This window comes from Euprymna scolopes, chromosome 20 (genome assembly GCF_053919585.1).
Source record: "Euprymna scolopes isolate OS-2025 chromosome 20, ASM5391958v1, whole genome shotgun sequence".
Lineage (NCBI taxonomy): Eukaryota > Metazoa > Mollusca > Cephalopoda > Sepiida > Sepiolidae > Euprymna > Euprymna scolopes.
Genome location: NC_136501.1, coordinates 84,884,198 through 84,902,718, shown reverse-complemented (window position 1 = coordinate 84,902,718; position 18,521 = coordinate 84,884,198). Strand labels below are relative to the sequence as shown.

The following is an 18,521-nucleotide window of genomic DNA, read 5'->3' as shown; positions in this document are numbered from 1 at the left end:
AGTTTATGTGTTTCTATGAACTTTTGCTCACAGCATCTCTTTTGTCTTTGCTTTTTATTGTCCCCGCAACAGAGTTACTGACACTAGGAATTCTCACACAGTGAATCACTGAAAAAATTGACAAGATCCTGACTATTTATCCTTCTGCTAACAGTCATGTTTCTAGCAACTTTAATGTTCGCTATGTAGAATTGTTAGTCTATTTCAACTGATGAAGACTTTGTTATTACTCATCCTTGCATTATAAAATTGATTCAGATTGCTGACAAACTCATACAAATTATAATTCTGTCATTGCTAAACCCAAAATATTTTTTTGTTTTTCGATATAACACAGATGCATGAGGAAATTAATATTTCTAAATGTTGCCCTGTTTTCTGATGTTTTAGGTATATATGAATTATTCCCCTTTACATTATTTGAAATTGCTGTAGCAATCGTCTCCAGTGGATTAGTTTTTAAAACAACCTGAAGCAAAAGTATTGGTATTACATAAAAAACATACTGGAAAGGATAAAGACAAACTGGCTAGACAGAATAAAAAATCGATTTGTCAGGTGTAATGCTATTTAGGTCTGATGTCTAACAATTTGATAAGAAAAGTATTCTTACCCTATTTCTGCAAAACTCTGAAATTGAATGCCAATTTGTATCTTCACCCAAACGGATTTTGTAATTACACAATTTTTTGCTTTGGGAAAGTGAACAATGCCTGTAACAAAATAAACAAAAATAGAGTGAAAAGAATTAGCTCATTTGAGAATGAAAGTTCAAAGATACAGTCAGTTATGGAAGCCAAAAATTATTATGTTATTGCCAAGATATATACATTGAAATATCCCATCTCTTTGGAACTAATGTTTCCCCAAATGAAAAACTATCTAAAAAATCAAAGGAAAGCAGAAAAAAGAAAATGGCGTATACACTCATTCTGACAAAAATATTTATAATCATATCTTCAATGCAGTTTTTGTTTTCATGGCTTGATGCTTTTTTGGGGTACTATGTAACTCCATTTAAAAAAAAAAAAAAAAAAGAAAAGAAGAAAAAAAAAAGAGATATAAAAGGAAATTAGTTTTAATGGAAATACGTGATCCATAAAAAGTAAGTACACCTTTAAGAAATTGGAAACAGTTGGAGACATGGGATAGTAGGGATTGACAAATCAAGACAGGAGTAATAATTATGGAGACAATAAATAAGTCTGATCCATCTAAGGAAAAAGTAACTTAAAACAGAGAAAAAGGAAACGATACCAAGCAACTAAAGACATGGTCTGGTTGGAATTGCCGTATGAAATGCACTAGAAAATTGTGGAGACAATGAATGAAGATGTTTAACTCCAAGGAGAAAACGACTTAAAAATGAAAATGTTGGAGCATCTATAAAAAGGTTTTACTAACCTTGGGTAAGAACTGTCACCGGCGATTGGCTCAATGGTTAACGAGTTCTTGTCTACACATTCTTTCACTCTCTCAGCAAGCTGCAAAAATAAAAACAAGATATAAGAAAAAAAAAACAAAACACTTTCTGCTGAAACAGTTGAAAACAACTGATAAACTATTATGAAAATAATGTTGGATTTGTAATCAGTTTGTAACATTACGTGCCACTCAGCATAAAACAGATTTACCATTATGACTTACCTCCATGATCCAATTACTTTGACATCCACATTAAACTAATATATGATAAATCACTCAGGTTTTGAAATACACCCATAGTTTTTAGTATGTGACAAGTTGTTTCCCTTTAATCATTCCCCACTTTCTCCGTCGATGTCAAATTATGAGGCATGCAGAAGACCCAACAAACTGTGTGCTACTCCGTTTAATTACTGTTAGCATTTATCTAACTTCAACTTGTTGCCAACGTGTTTGATGTTTTGAACCCTAAATCAATTGCAACAGTCCTGTATGTTTGTTATGAATATGTCTTGTTATTTTTGTGTAAATTTTATGCAAGTAATTTTTGCCAATCTATTTCTGGTATTGCAGTCTTTCTCTATTTGTTATTTTTCTCTGAGTTTATAAAACAATAACCTAAGTCACAATTACATCATTGTCGTCTTCAATCTCTGATACAATATTTTAAATTTAACATTACTAACCCAGATTTCTGAATTTTTGAGATGAGGATTGATAATTTGTATTATTGTTATTTTCACAACATTTGCAAGGACCCAATGGTGCAACAGATAAAGTTGTGGGCAATACTCAGAATACAAGTGCGAATTATTTAAGATTTCCACACAGTTATGGCCGATGGAACAAGAGCATGCTACCTTAGTGGATTAAATAAAAGGTTCCATCCAAAAATTCCATGCAAATTCCTGAGTTTGACAAAAGATATCTGAAGAAGGTTGGAGGTTGCATCAGCTGAAACATTGTGAAAATAACGTTCAAGATGAGAACTGTAGTTTGAAGAATACAGATAATACAAATTACTAACTCACATTTCAGAGCTATTCGAATACAAAAAATATGGGTAAAAGAGAAACATTGCCACTTGGTGATGGCTTCTGGTTTTGAATTTGGAAATTGATAAGCAGTGTTTATTAGAAAAGACACCTAAAATAAAATGGGTAACGGTTTTCTAATAAATACTGCTCATCAATTTCTTCTTTTAACCATATTTTTTATATGTACCAGACCTTGATTGTATTTTCTGTCAGAATTTGTAATAGGTTTGACCCATCACTGCATTTGTTCTAAATTATTTGAACTTCAAAACTAAAAATGCTTTTAACATTATAAACAATTTAACTTTATTGACTAAACTCAATTTTTTAAAAATTAAACTTAATTTTTTTATACAAATGGTTTATTTCAGGTAAATTCCATTCAAATGTAAAAGATCACTTTGATATTTGTAGATGATGCTAAACTAATGCCGCCACCACCTCCTTCAAAGTGCAAATAAAATTCACAATTCTTTCTATAATCCAACAGTATTTGGTACAAATAAAGTTTAGTCTTTAATATAGTTTAAATTTTGAGTCTTCTATTGCCATTCAATAATACAATGTGCAAAATTGCTGATAACTATGACACGCTGCTCTTGGAACTGCCCTGATTTAGTTATGATGGCACTCTTCAATTCGGGAATAGTATGAGGATTGTTTTGATAGACATTATCTTTCAGATAATCATTTGGAGCATTAAGTCCATTAAGTATGAAATTCATTCAGGACCACACCATCAAAGTATCTGCACATGTCACTGGATGGAGATACAAGAAAGACTGTCAGCCATTCGTGATTGAAACTTGGTGGACAAGTCAGACATAAACTGCAATTTATTTAAGTACTTATACAGAATATGCACCATGCTATTTTTTGAGATTAGGATTTCCAAGTTAAATTCAATTTATGGTATCTGTTGTTTATTGTTACCTGAAAGTACAGAATAGGTACAAAACACCTATCTTCCCCATATTAAAAATGGGTTTCTAAATAATAATGTAATTATTTCAGCACGTTCGGTATTCTGCTTAAGTACCTTTATTTATACCATACATGGTTTAATTACAGAAAATATTGATGATATTATGAATTGCATTGTTTTTTTTTCGAGGGGGGGGGGGCTTCCTATACACTGAAATAAACATTTTTTATTCCATAAACCAGTATTTGGTAAAACCAATTACTTTTCAAAACAGATAGTGACTTTTCAGACATCTATACATACTATTAGAGAGGGATGCTTGAAAAATATGAATGGCATGATTTATTAAAAAATAAATCTGAGTGCTCATGGACGACAGAGGATGATTGTTGAAGTTTCTTTTTTGAAAAAGTGATACTCACTGTTTGGTTTACAAAATTCAAGCATGGACCAATATCCTCCAAATTTATTCTTGAAAGAAACTGACTCGATTCTTCAAGATCGGGATTTTCTCGCCATTGGCAGAATTCTTCAAAATATACAGGATCAATCTGGAAATACCAAAAGTTACTTCACTTTATTCTTTATAAAATTAAATAAAAATTAAAACAATATAAAATAAATTTGAAAAAGTGTAAAAATGTTTTATATCCTAAAAAAATGATATAAAAAAAACAACATAAGATAAAATGTAGTTAAGACAGAAAAAGATTTTTTACACTTTTTGAATCAAAAAGATGCTGAATGAAAATGTGTAAAATTGATGAATATGAAGAAAACAGACATAGCTATATACTGTTGAATTTTACGGCTTTTCTCTGTTAATTGTTTCAATCTGGTCAATTGTCATTTCCATACTGATTTCAGGCAGAATCAACTAGAGAAGTTTCACGGTTTAACTGATATAATCCATTTTAGATAAAAATAAAGTTGACATTTTGAATTGAAACATTTGTCTCACTTTCATCTTTTTTCATTTATTTCTAATTTTATTTATCTGTTTGTATTTTAACAGAAGTCATGATCTAAAAATATTGTAACATCTACATATCTTTGATTAATCTCCTTTACATTTTATAGCTTCTAGATCATTATGTATAATTGCCTTCATTGTAATAATCTTTCTTGCAAGAATAATTATTTTCAAAAAGAAACTGGAAATAATTTCTTTCAAATGCGAAGGAAACCTTGGGTAATAAACCTGTTCCTCCTTTTTTGCTGTAATAGTCTCCTAGAGTTGAGCATATAATGTTATCTATTTATTATATGAAGTTATTTTGTTGGATTTTTTATGTTGAGCCTAAAAAACAATGCATCTGACAAATTGATGTTTCATTCTGACTAGCAATTTCTTCCTTTTTATCCTTGCAGCATGTTTTTTTTTTACACTAAAAAAGCATAATTATCTCCAGTTTCTTTTTCTTGCAAGAAAGATTAATACAATGAAGGCAATTATACATAATGATCTACAAGGCGCAAAATGTAAAGGAGATTATTCCTATTTTAAATCTGTTTTAATAAAAAGATATCATTACTTATCAACTTAAAAACAAAATTTTGCTTTCAATTAATTTTTAATGACAATGTTTAATTTTTAGTAACAAGTTCACACAAACACAAAGATTGACAACAGTTCTCAGTGTAGGAGAAAGAACAACAAATGTGGACACATGTTGACTGATCTTAGCATAGCAATGCAGAAAGCAGAGTAAATAATTTCCAAAAACAGAGCAGGTGTCATTGAAGTTGATGGCTTGTTTGACATTGGCCGTAACTTTCACGGAGGACTTGGAAGCTTTGCAACTTCATGGGGGGGGGATACAATGGATCAGACTAAATGACAAACAGATGTCTGAGCAGCTGCCAAAAGTTACATATGTACAAGCCATGAAAACCTGTCTACAATGGAATGGTCTATCAATTGGTCAGAGTTATGATAGTTATATGAAAATTTAGAACAAGATAATTACCATGTAATAGTTTAACATAAAAGAACAATGGAAAGGTTCTTAAGATATGTTAAATCAAACTGTAGCAAAAGCACGATTTCAAACTTAAGTGTGACAGACCAATGAAAATAATGTTTCAAAATTATGTGCGACTGATGAACAAAAATTATATAAAGCACGACAGACCAAAGTAAATGATATTTTAAACTAAGCATTACAGAGAAATAAAAATAGCATGGAGAGTCAAGAGGATTTTTTTAAGTATTTTATGACAAAACATTTGCAAACAGAAAAAAAAAAAAAGGAGACATTTTCAAAAGAGTAAGAAAATAAATTGATTTACTTCTGTGTTCTGTCCATTTTCCACTTCGTCTGATTCCTGTTGAGCTTCTTTGGTAAATTCATGGTGGCTAGTCGAGCGTCTGTGTGTCTTCCAAAATGGTCGGCTGCTTTCTTTCTTTTTACTGTTGTTTGTATCTATTTGTGGATGTAGATGTTTATTTGGGGTACTCGGGGTGGATGTGAGGACCAATGTCTTCAGAGCAGTTACTTCGGCTTGCAGCACTTCAATCTAAAATTGGTGAGAAAACAAGTAGTTATCAAGAAAGAATAATAAAAAAATCTTCTGAACTCAAGGAAAAATAATGAAATCAGATGGGCTGTTTTAGAATAAAAGGGAGATAATTCATTGTCACAATAGACAAAGACATTATTTTATGAGAAAAGGGGAGGTAACTTTTTAGAAGTATTTTTAATTATATAAAATACATAATAAAATGTTCCTCAGTTTGGAGATTAACTTATCTTTGCCCCCCCCCAAATTCCATTTTAATTGTTTTATTAATCACAGTTTTGCAATTAACTCACCAAGTGACCTGTTTCTTACTAACTTGTTGTATCTCACTGTGTTGTTTGATCTTCCTGCTCTTAATTTACATGTCATTTATCACTCTCTCTTTCTCTCTCTCTCTCTCTCTCTCTCTTGAAGGTTATAAAGAAAGAAAGGAGTGAAAAGATTTGACATTAAGTTTGGAATTTTAAAAAATGCAAATTGATGATTCTCATCTTGTTTATTATCGTCACAGCGTTTCAGCTGATGTAACCTCCAACCTTCCTCGGATGCATTTTTTTTTAACTTTAAAATGTTTGTGGGAAACTCAAGCATCCATACAAAATTTTGAGCTGAACTCGTTAATTCACAGATGTAATTTTTTCTTATTCTTTCAGTCATGACTGAGTAAATTTGGGTTAAGTAATTTAAAAAAATTTAATACTTTTTTTTATTATAGTTTGTAGTGAAGATGCAGTCTTCAGAAGACTGTCACATAGAACTGAATGTCAATCAACACTTTTATCCATAGAGTCACAAGTTCAAGTTTATAACCATAATATTGTGTTTAACATCTGTTTTATATGCTGGTATATGTTGGACAACTTTAAGAAACTGACTTCCAAAATAACCTATCTCTGGCTATGTCTTTATTTATCCCTCTTTTTCTCAAATCCATCATTATTACTTCAAGTTTTCTTAGCCTAATTTTGTATATAAATTATTTTTAAATAGAATTTTTAAAGTTATTCTTGATAAAGTGGAGGACTGGAAGTGTGGGAAAAGTGCTAAAACTTGCAATATTTTAATACGCAAACACTTTCTAAAAATGTTAAAATCAGTGCAAAGGACAGATACTGATTACATATACATTATTATATTCGATTTAACATTCACTTGCTGGCATGTGTTGAACAGCTTTAAGAAATTAATTTGCAAAATAACCTATCTCTGGTCAGGTCTTTATGTATCCCTCTTTTTCTCAAGTCTGTTCTTATCACTTCATCTCGGGTTTTCCTTCAACTTCCCCTGTGAACTGAATTTGCTACCTCAACTGTTTTACATTTATTAACTCAAGAACTTTCATCCATTCTTTCAATGTGACCATACTATGGAAGTCTCCTGTTCTGCACACATATCCCTATACTGTCCAGATTCAACACACACACACACACACACACACACACACACACACACACACACACACACACACACACGGGTGTGGAGTGTTAAATTGACAGGAAAGAATGTAGTTTCTATTCCAAAACTCTGTCATCCAATTTTTTATTCATACATTTTTTTTATTGCTATATTTCAAATATATATTGTAGAAAAAAATGAAAATTGAAATAGAGAGCACATTGTTTTTTAGGCAATATAAAATTATTTAAAAACAAAATAAAAAACAAAAATGTTAAAAAAAATTTTTTAAAATAGAAAAAAAAAAAAAAAAGATGCCCTATGTGCAGAATATTTAGTTTACTTTCAATTGCTTTAGATTTATTGTGCATTTTCACTGCAAAGACCAACATTTTTCCAACCAAGTGAGATTCCATACCTTTTGGTTTGCTTCATTAAGAAGTTTCTCTGTGTGAGAACGTTTTGCATTGGCTTCCTGAACCATATTGTTGGCTTCCTGAAAAACAAAAATTGTACATGAATAACATAAAGCATTGTTGTAGTTGACATATACAAAGTGTTTGAAAAATCGATAGCATAACTTTGGGATTATAGATTCAAAATTGCTTGGTTTCTGAGTTATTGAAACAAATACTAAGGAATGTTCTATACTGTAAACATCTAATAAGCCATGAAAAATGATGCCAAATTATAACAGCCATGAGACTACATTATTCTTTAAAAATACTTCAAAAGCAAAGAATTCTATCAATAAAGTGATAGGAAAAAGTGAACAAACTTCAAGTTATTTAATTATTGGAATTCTTTTGAGATGAGTAAGTTGTATATTTATTTATTTGCGGACTGTTATCCTCATCTTTATAGTTGTTGTTTCACCCAACTATTCCTCTGGCCTTCGTCAAGTGGTTAACTGTGATAGGATAGGAATGCTGAGTCTCTTAACTGTATCTTCAGTAATTACTGCCTTCCATAGTTGTTGTCATTTCACTCAAGTTATTTGATGTTTATCATTTATTAATACTTTGGGTTATATATTGAGCTTTGTATCTAAGTTGTGTTGCTTGACTTGATGCATTTCAACTTTATTTTAAAAAGGATTTATGAAAAAAAGGACCATAAACATGGTTCATTAGTCTTTTATACAGTTTTGTGTTTCTCCTCAAATCAAATCCATTGTCGATATTTTTTTAATGCATTTGTAAAGATTATATGAGTGAAATATTAAGTCTTATAAAAATCCATCAGTTCAATAATTCTGATTATGTAATTTATAATGGAATTTCTTAAACAGAATTATTGACCAATTCAATGACCTGCTTTTGCATTGAAAATAGTTTCACTGCTTTTTCCATAAAATTTTGATGGTAATGCTCAATTTGACCAATATAAAAAAAGTGACACTTTTTGCTGAAAAGTGGAAAAACGCATAAGCAAGAACTAAGATCACGTTATATAGAACATTTATTGTGGAAGACAATGGAAATGGTCTCGAATCTCTAAATGCCCTCCTAAACTAATATAGCTATGGGGACCCAATCCTCTTCAAACATTCAAATGTATCTTATTTTGATGAAATTTATATCATATGTATAAAATTTTCTGGGGAAGGCAGTGGTACATGTCCTCTAAAAGGAGTGAGACAGAGGGGAGAAAGAAAGGGGGAAAAGAAAAGAGAAAGAGGGGAAGAGTAAAAGAGGGGGAAATGAGAGGTAAGGAGAGAGGGGAGAAGGTGAGGAGGAGGAAAAGAGATGGGAAGCAGAGAGAGGGAGAAGGAGAGAGAAGGCGAAGGGAAAAGAGAGAAAGCAGGGTAAGAGAAAGGAGGAAGAGAGGGGGGAAGAGATAGGGGAAAGAGAGAGAGAGAGAGGGAGAAAGGAGGCGGAACGAGAGAGAGGGAAAAAATGAGAAAGAATGGGAAGGAGAGAAGAGGAGGACAAGGAAGAGAGAAAGAGGGACAAGAGAGAGAGGGGGGACAAGAGAGAGGAAAAGGAAAGAGAAAGGGGAAAGAGAGGAGAAAAAGAGGGAAAAGAGGGGGAAAGAAAAAGTGAGAGGGGGGAAAAGAAATAGAGAGAGAGGAAGGGGAATAAGAGAGAAGTTTTATTATGACATCATAATGTTATCCTTTGACTTTGTAAAAATTGGACCTGTCAAAAATGGTTTGTTTTGTTTATTAATTCTATTACAGTTGTTTAAAACATCAAAACGGTTGAACTTGTTTAAATTTTCACTTTTCTTTGCCTTTTTTATATCTGTTTAGCGAATGTGCAATGCACCAACGTTGGATCAACAGGTCAAGGGTCATCTACATTGATTATAAAAATACACTTTTTAGAATATCGAACGCTTATAGCAGTCTACCAGAATCAACTCAGAAACATTATTTCATAATAATGTTGTACATTATTTGTAAGAACCTTTTTGGTGGTGAAAAACACATTTTAAAGCATTTTTCTCTTTTTGGTCATTAGAGAGGAAAATAGTTGGGACATAAAAATACATGAGAAAAAATGTGATTCGTTGGGTCATCTATTGAGCTTGGGTTAAATTGTTTGAATAAAAAAACGTGAGTTTGCAAATCCAGTTAAATATAAAAAACAAAAAAGTGGTCAAAAAACAAATAAATGTTACCAAAGGCAATAATTTACTCTTCTACCTACCTGGATAAGTTTTGTGTGGTTGAATATATTTTAAAGTGTCTATTGAATTCAAAACACAGGTACTGCCGAGTTTGTAAGTTAGAATGACGATAAGATGGCCAACATTAGATGTTAATCTGGCACTCGATAATCATTTAAATACTGAAAATAAAACAAAATGCTAATAAAAATTCACCTAATAAATGTCAAGGTGACACTTATTGTATGATTTCTATCATTATTTTGTTTATTTTTCGAATTTTGAGTCATTACCGACACTCTGAAGACAGCATGTTCTTGCTAACCAAGTTGTTGTCGGTTTAACTTACCAACTCGGCACTACTTGTTTTTCAAACTGAATATGACTTTGTCCACAAGACATTGTAGTCTACATTGCACTGTAGAGAACCTACTGTTGATTTTATGAAATTTTTATATAATGGCTTGAATTAAAGTTTCAAATGCAAAGTATCATGGTTCAGTTATTCACAATTGAACCATGATACTTTATTTCAAATGTGTCCTATCATATCAAAGAACCTACAGTTGATTTTATATGTCTGGACTTTTGGTTTGGTTTTAAAAATGCTCAAATGTACACATGTGATGTTCGGCTGTATAACTTGGGTCAAAATCACCTGTTCCTTCTTTCATCAGATTTTGTTGATTATCAATTATTGATAGTTATTGAAGACATGTCGATACAAAACCTATCTAAGAATAATGCCAGGCACATAAAGTACCTGTGTGTGAAGTTTGATAAAAATCGACCCAGCCATTTTTGAGTCCAGAGGGAACGAATTCACACACACACACACACACACACACACACACACACACACACACACACACACACACACACACAAAGTTCCTTTTATATTATAGTAGAAATAAAGGTACTGCAAAAATCGCCTAATATACATATAAAAAATATCCCAAATTAGCTTCTTCCTATTGGCTATATAAGGAAATATAAGAAATAATTGCTGACAATTCAAAGTTATATAAAACTTTATTAAATCACCAAATCAATAAGGAAAATACCTCTTTAGGCCACAGTGTTTCGAACCAGAAGAAAAGAAAAATAGCTAGCATAAGGACATTAGTCTAGAAATTAAATAAAGGTATACTGTATATATATATATATATATATATAGAAGCAAAAAAATAGTAAAAATAGAGATAAACAAAATAGATGGAGAAATATAGATAATAATGGGAAAGATAGGAAAATATACATAAAAGAAGATAAAGGATAAAATAATAGCAATATAATAAAAATAATGAAATTAGTTTCGAGTAGAGATAAGGTATTATAAAATGCAAAAATACAAAACAAAATACAGCAGTAAAAAAACTAAAATTTTATTTATTTTATATCTTTCTTTCAACTATGGATTAAATGTGATTCTATTCCCTTTTTGCTTATAATAGACTTTTCCTATTTTTTGATTCCATCGTTTCTTTATTATCTTTATCTGTAATAAACAGAAAGAAAGGATGAAGGAGAAGAAACGGAAGCCTTACAAAAATGACACTGATAGAAACGATATAAAATAAGATCAGGAGAGTCTAAATAAGTTATAATGAGAAAGAAAGAGAGTGACAGATATATAGTTTAGAAAGAAATGGGTCACTTGATGAGACAAATGAAATATATGGCCAATTAGAACAATTAAAATAGAATTTTTTTTCAAACATAACTCAATCCCCAAATTAAGAAATATTTTAGAATATATTTTGTATGATTAAAATATAATTTAAAAAAAAACCCTTCTGGAAATAAATGCGGATCAATTTAATTTTAGTATAATAATAAATTATATTTTATACCAAATACAGTTAGGATTACTAAAATAAAAATACTAAAAACAAAATGTATTTACATTTACATAATGATTTTAAAAAACTGAGTCAGAAGTGGGGAGAGGTAATTCATTATATCTTGATATTCCTCTTTCATCCAGTTTTTATATTCAGAGTACTGCAAGAGTTCCAAACTCCAGGATAGGTAACATCAGGAAATATCTCGCGCCTGCTCCTTATGCGGTCCCATGCAAAAGATTGACATCAGTCAGACAACTTCTTGCTTCCTCAATCGAGTGTCTAAGATATCCAGATGCATTATGAATTTGATGTAAGAGATAGCATGCTGCACACAATTGAATCCCTGAAACACTGAGCGTACAAAACATCAGTAATTTCCCGGATATCAGTATTTTGATGAAGCATAACTGACAAGATTCTTTATTCCAGTTTGAAGCTACACATCCATCTAATTATAGCACGATCATTATACCAAAGGTGTTGCAGATCCAAAGTGTTAGAGCCCTTGTCTAACTGAAAAGACTTTGCACCATATTTTGAAGGAAATGTACCTAGATGTAAGGATTGGCAGTAGTTTTCTTAACCTTCTCGTGCAACATAACAGCAAGCAATGATAGCGCATTTACAACTACTAACATGTCATTCAAATATTGCTTTGATAAAACCTTTACCTCAAAAAGATATTGCTAGAGTTAAGGTCAGCCAGACTTACCTCAAAAAGGCAGGCAGTCAATTCCTCGAGTTCTTGACCCATTTGATCACGAACCTTTGAAAGTTTCTCACATTCTTCATCTTTGAGTTCCAATTCCTTGAAAAGAAAGAAAATAACTTTGGAATATAGAGTAAAAAAAGAAAACATTTTAAGTAGCTCATAAAAAAATTATACTGTATAACTTAAATGTTCTGGGTTTATTTTTAAGAAATATTCATAAGTATAACTTAAATGTTCTGGGTTTATTTTTTAAAAAATATTCATAAGAATATTTCTTAAAAAATAAACCCAGAACATTTAAGTTATACAGTATAATTATACAATTGTTTCTGTTCATTCCAAAACATTCTTTTTTTGATAATTGATAAACACAAAATATGTTTTATAAAACCTCTGTTTGATGAAGATAATATTCACTGAGGAATTTTTGTTTTTAAGTAAACTCGGAATATTTCTTAAGTTCTAAATTTTTTAAATGTTATCAATCTCTTCATTCATTTTTAGTGAAAACTTAAAGGAATCCTCCATCCTGCAACAACATTTGAATACTACTTCGATTAGAACACAAGATGAGATTAATTTTAATGATGAAAAACAAAAACAAACACTTTCTCTGATGAAAGATATTTGACAATCCGAAATAAATAATAAAAAAATGTAAAGTAAAAAAAAACAAACTAATGATTTTTAATCAAATATTTACATTTTAAACACGGTTTCAAGCATATTTTGTCTGTTTTTTTTTTATGTTTAATTTCTTAAAAGATACTTCTAAGAGCTTTTGCCAAATTTCATTATATATATATATATATATATATATATATATATATATATATACATATGTATAATAAAGCAGAGACGATTATGCATTATGAGAAAAGAAACATTGGAACCACACATTATTGTAAAATGACCATGCCATCTGCCAATACCTGATGTATGTTTTCGGTTATTATCAATCGATTTAATTCAATATACTGAATTCTTACAATAATTCCGAGGAGAAACAATCTCCGAAATCAGTCATCTTTACAGGTGGTAGCAAGATATTTTCTCTCTTATTATATCCTCCTCCTACCCCAGTTTACCAAATATTTCATAGGTTTCAATTTTTACATGCGTTTGTGATTTTTTTTCATTTTATCATTTTGTTTTATTATCATTCATCTAATACTCATTCAGCATGACGCTCCCTTGATTTTCGGTTTCTTTGCTTCCATCAATTTGATTGGTTGTCCAGATTCATTCCACAAATTGAATTTTCAAACAGTTTTAGAATTAGTTCCAAGATGGTGTCCATATCCTTATTCGCTTTGATAAAAACATTTTTTATCATATCATAACAAAATATAAATGTTGTTACTTTATTTTCATGCACTTAGAATAAATCAATACACAGACCTCAGTTGATTTTCACACATTACCTTTTAAAGCATCTTAAACCAAAAAACATTATGCTTCCGTCAAACAAAAACAAAAACACACACCTAACTTCATTTTTGCAAATAATCTTTTACCACTTTTCTGTCATATAGCAATAAAAATTAATATTGTGATTTTATTTTTTCATAGAACAGTCCTGTTCACTTTGATAAAAACATTCTGTCATATCGCAAAAAGAAAAAAAAAAAAAAAAAGGCATTGAAAACTAGAAACAGTCGATCTTCAGATTAGGAGATCGTTTTTTTTTTAACATGAAAAATTACAAAAAACCATTCGCAGTCAGTAGCGAAATAAAGTTTATTCGTACATATTGTACATTCCTACTTATATACAATCAGATCTTAAACAATCACTTTGTTTAGTCATCTATAAAATAATGCACACAATATATTTACATTTTTCCCCTCGAGGCTTCTTGCCATTCACTTTTAATAACATCTATCTATAGAGGCCCAGATGAGAATGTATCTATTTGTTTTTCTTTTTTACTTTGATTACTTTTGTAACATGTTAGAATGGCATTTTTTGTTGCTTACTGCCATTCGTACAAAAGATATTGAATCAGCGAATGCCTCAGGCACCTATTTTCTTTCAGTTGTAGATTTAACTCTTCTTTATTTAAGAACTAAATAATTCAGAAATGGTAAAACTTTCTTACGTTTTTACAAGATAGCATTTCCTTTGCTGAAGTCAAATACTGATATAGATGCATTATACTTTTACGGCGAGTTTTGTTTAGTAATTAGGTAGGTAGAAGTAGAGAATAGTTACAAAACCCCACCTATCCCCATGTTAAGAATAGGTTTCTAAATAATAACGTTATTATTTCCACACGGTACTTTCTCTGCAAAACTACTAACTTTTATCATATGCACTTCATTGTTTTATAAAAAACACGCTTTATTCAAAAGATTTTTATATTACTTATTTTAAGACAATAAATAATATTTAAATTAATTTCACACTTTAATAAAAAAAACATAGATACAGTTAGATGCGTAGTATGCTGGTTTTGTAATTCAGCCAGTTTCCATTTTGTTTATGTAGCCGGAAAGTGTTATTGGCAAGACTTCAAAATCAATTTAAACTATTATTATTTTGATTTATTATAATTACTATTAGTAGTATTTGTAGTAGTAACATTAACAGTATTCTTATCAGTATTTATTTTATTCTGTTATTATTATTCTCGTTATTTTTACTATTTTCAATAATATAATTATTTTAATGATTATTATTTGTTTTACTGCTACTAATGTTTCATTCATTACCACTCCATTTAGTATTTTTTTTTTTCTTAGTTAATGATACTATTTTATTCCTATGGTCAGTATTATTAGTCAGTAGTGCTATCAGTAGTATCATCATTATTCATATTATATGTTTCTCAGTATTACTATTATCATTAACATCATTATTAATAATAGTAGAAATATTACAATTTTGTCTGTTAATTTAATTTCCCGGGCAATGCCAGGACATGGACAGGCTAGCGCGCGCGTGCGTGTATATATATATATATATATATATATATATATATATTTTGTGTACAGAAAGTTGTTAGTTGAGACAGGTCATTGGTACCGTCGGTTTCAAGCCCGATAATAAGGTCCGTTTAAGGTATCCTTATCGAGCTCTCTTCAGCCAATATTTTAAATTTAAATAATTCAAAGTTGAAAATTAGGTATTACATTACCCGATATATATATATATATATATATATATATATATATATATATATAGATATATATATAGATATAGATAGATAATAAAAAAAAAAAAAAAAAAAAAAAGGGGGGGGGGTTAAACAAAACGAGATTTGAACGTGGATTCGCGAGGTATATATACTTCACACTTCCGGTTATAAGATAGACGAATATTGGCTGAAGAGAGCTCGATAAGGATACCTTAAACGGACCTTATTATCGGGCTTGAAACCGACGGTACCAATGACCTGTCTCAACTAACAACTTTCTGTACACAAAATATAAGTACGCTCTTAAAATTTGGATTTTCCTTTTAATTGAGCACTCTGCTGGAATTCTTTTTCCAAAAAAACTAATCATATATATATATATATATATATATATATATATATATAAGCTTGACGAATTCTCACGAGAATGAAACACGGAATATTCTGTGTAGCTTATTTTGCATATATAGTTTCATAACTTACTACCTAACTATACCTATGTATTGAGCACTGTTGAAGTAAATACTGAAAATTTACGCATTAAATTATATCTTCTTATATTAATTTATGTGATTAAATGAAATAGTCATATATATATATATATATATATATATATATAGCATGCTCCTTGCTTGAAAACAATTTTTTTTACATTTGACAAAAACAAAATGGCATATTCAAAAGGCATGTAAATTATATGCATTATTATAAGTTTTAATTTAAATATTATCATCCTTTATCAAAAATGTATTTTTGATTAAACCTTGAATAAATATGAAACTTTTATGAAAAAAATTAACATTTTTCAGCTTTGAACAATTTGCTCATTTCTTAGTATTAACATTTTTGGTCTGTGTGAATCCGGTCTTCTGAATAGCAAGATACATTTTGTTTAATATCAACATATGCACGCCCATCTTTTTATTGCTGTTATTTCCTTCAATCAACAAACAAGGATGTAAACACAAAATATTTCGTAGTCTGTAAATAAAACTTATTTATATGCACATATTTAATTATGCACATTGGAGTCTAATCCTTTAATGTCCAAATTATTTTGAGAAACTAAAAAATTGTTTTGTTATTTGTTTTTCAATAAAGAACCTGAACATAATTTTTAATGAAAGTTTTACTAATAACAATAATTATGAAAGTATGATCCAACCGTCATATGACACAATAAATGAAACAGGACCAAATGGTCCACTTGGGCATGAGGCACAATAGGAAATGACTACAGTTTACAATATTAACTAATTATATTTCCTTTAATAATATCTATGAGACTAGAAAATAATTCAAGCAATTCACTTTACATTGAGTAGAAAAACATAAGCTTACTATAAAACAATTTATTCAGTATGAAATCTAACAAAACAATTACGGTTATTTTCGCAACACAAATGGACTTCAGATTTAGTACAGAACATGAGGACTTTTCCTTTACATCCTGGAAACTTGCACGTACCCCTTTTATCGATAACTTCTGGTAGATGACCAATGCCATCTGTCCTTACATCCTGCTCTGGAAGAGACTTGGTTGTATGTCCACAATGTTTCTTTCGAAAATATTCTTGATCGACACTTGAAAAAGGCTGTCCTTGTTTTTTAATTGGATTTTTTTCCACTTAAAATCAAAGAAGTTGATAGTCTCAACTTGAATTCACTTAGAGAATTTTGTTGATGCCGCTTGACGTTTATTTTGTCCTGTGAACGTCTGTAGAGAAATCAGCTATTTATTACACACATGGCTATCATGTGAAACATTAAATGAAGATAATAGTTCATTAAATGGGAAGCCATTCTATAATAGATAATTATTTGATCATAAATATATACTCCACACTTGTGCTTATCATACAGGTGCTCTCTATTAGGAATATCTATATTATCATCATAGTTTATTTTGCTTGTTGAATCGTTTACATTTCTCAACAGGAAACGAAGTTGCATAGGATGATGCTAGGCACACTGATCTGTTATCATACTACTTTACAGCAGTTATGGTAGCATTTTTACTTTGAGTCTCAAACTCCTCAAAAGATCCCTGATCTGATACAGAAAGTTGTTTTTCACTTTTGAATGACAATCCTTGGAGTCTTTTACCTTGTATAGTGTCACACACCCAGATCTGTCATGATTCAAGATGATCAACTTTAGTGATGTAAACCAATTGTTAGAATGCAACTTAAAATTTTGGCCATTGGGAATGCATTCAGTTAGTTGCATCATAGAATTTGAGCTAGGACCAAAGTTAGGCATTTCTAGATTATTCACTGTATCAATCTTTCCTGCATAAGAAAAAAAGCCATACATAACACCAGTACTGTCTGCTAAAATAAAAAATTTGTAGTCCCATTTTTGCGGACTTTTATGGCACAACTGCTACGTTGATGAAATTCTGAAATTTTTGACATAGATGATCTACAAGCATTCTTATTTTTCCGATTTTATTATTTTTATTTATTGTTAGGTTATCCACTAAATGCAAATTAGACCATGTCCTCCCATCTTTGCCATGTCATTGTTGAAGAAATTTTGTCACTAAAAGGATATTGTGACCAGTGCATCCTAATATTTGATATCTTTGTGACAGACATTTGCATTGCAATCCCAATCCACTGTTCAAGTTCTTATCGGTCCGGCAGGAGAGGTTTGTTCACATTTTTTTTTGAAGTATGTATATATTTGATTGCTCACAAATATTCCATTCTTCATCTTCATTTTGCATTAAAAAATTTTGGAATTGATGTAGTTATTTCTCTTCTAAATACTTTATTCCAATAGGGGCGATTCACTGTAGATTTTCTTTGTTTTTCTTTTCCTTTAAGTGGGTCTTCTTCGTTTACTTCTAAAACCATGAGTGCAGTTTCAAATTCCTCATCGTAAATATCACTCACAGGAA

General features: G+C 30.3%; 1 protein-coding gene across 4 annotated transcripts in view; it reads right to left on the bottom strand.

Moving 5' to 3' along the window:
- LOC145241508 (guanine nucleotide exchange factor for Rab-3A-like) overlaps positions 1–18,521 on the bottom strand; it is a 299,829-nt gene that overhangs the window by 7,707 nt on the left and 273,601 nt on the right. For all 4 annotated transcript variants that reach the window (XM_080104544.1, XM_080104543.1, XM_080104546.1 and 1 more), the window contains 6 exons: positions 12,478–12,573; positions 7,724–7,801; positions 5,680–5,907; positions 3,810–3,938; positions 1,405–1,484; positions 614–713 (listed from right to left, as the gene is read on the bottom strand). In XM_080104544.1, the coding sequence (XP_079960670.1) occupies positions 614–713; positions 1,405–1,484; positions 3,810–3,938; positions 5,680–5,907; positions 7,724–7,801; positions 12,478–12,573 (711 nt within the window). The remainder of the gene's footprint in view (positions 1–613; positions 714–1,404; positions 1,485–3,809; positions 3,939–5,679; positions 5,908–7,723; positions 7,802–12,477; positions 12,574–18,521) is intronic.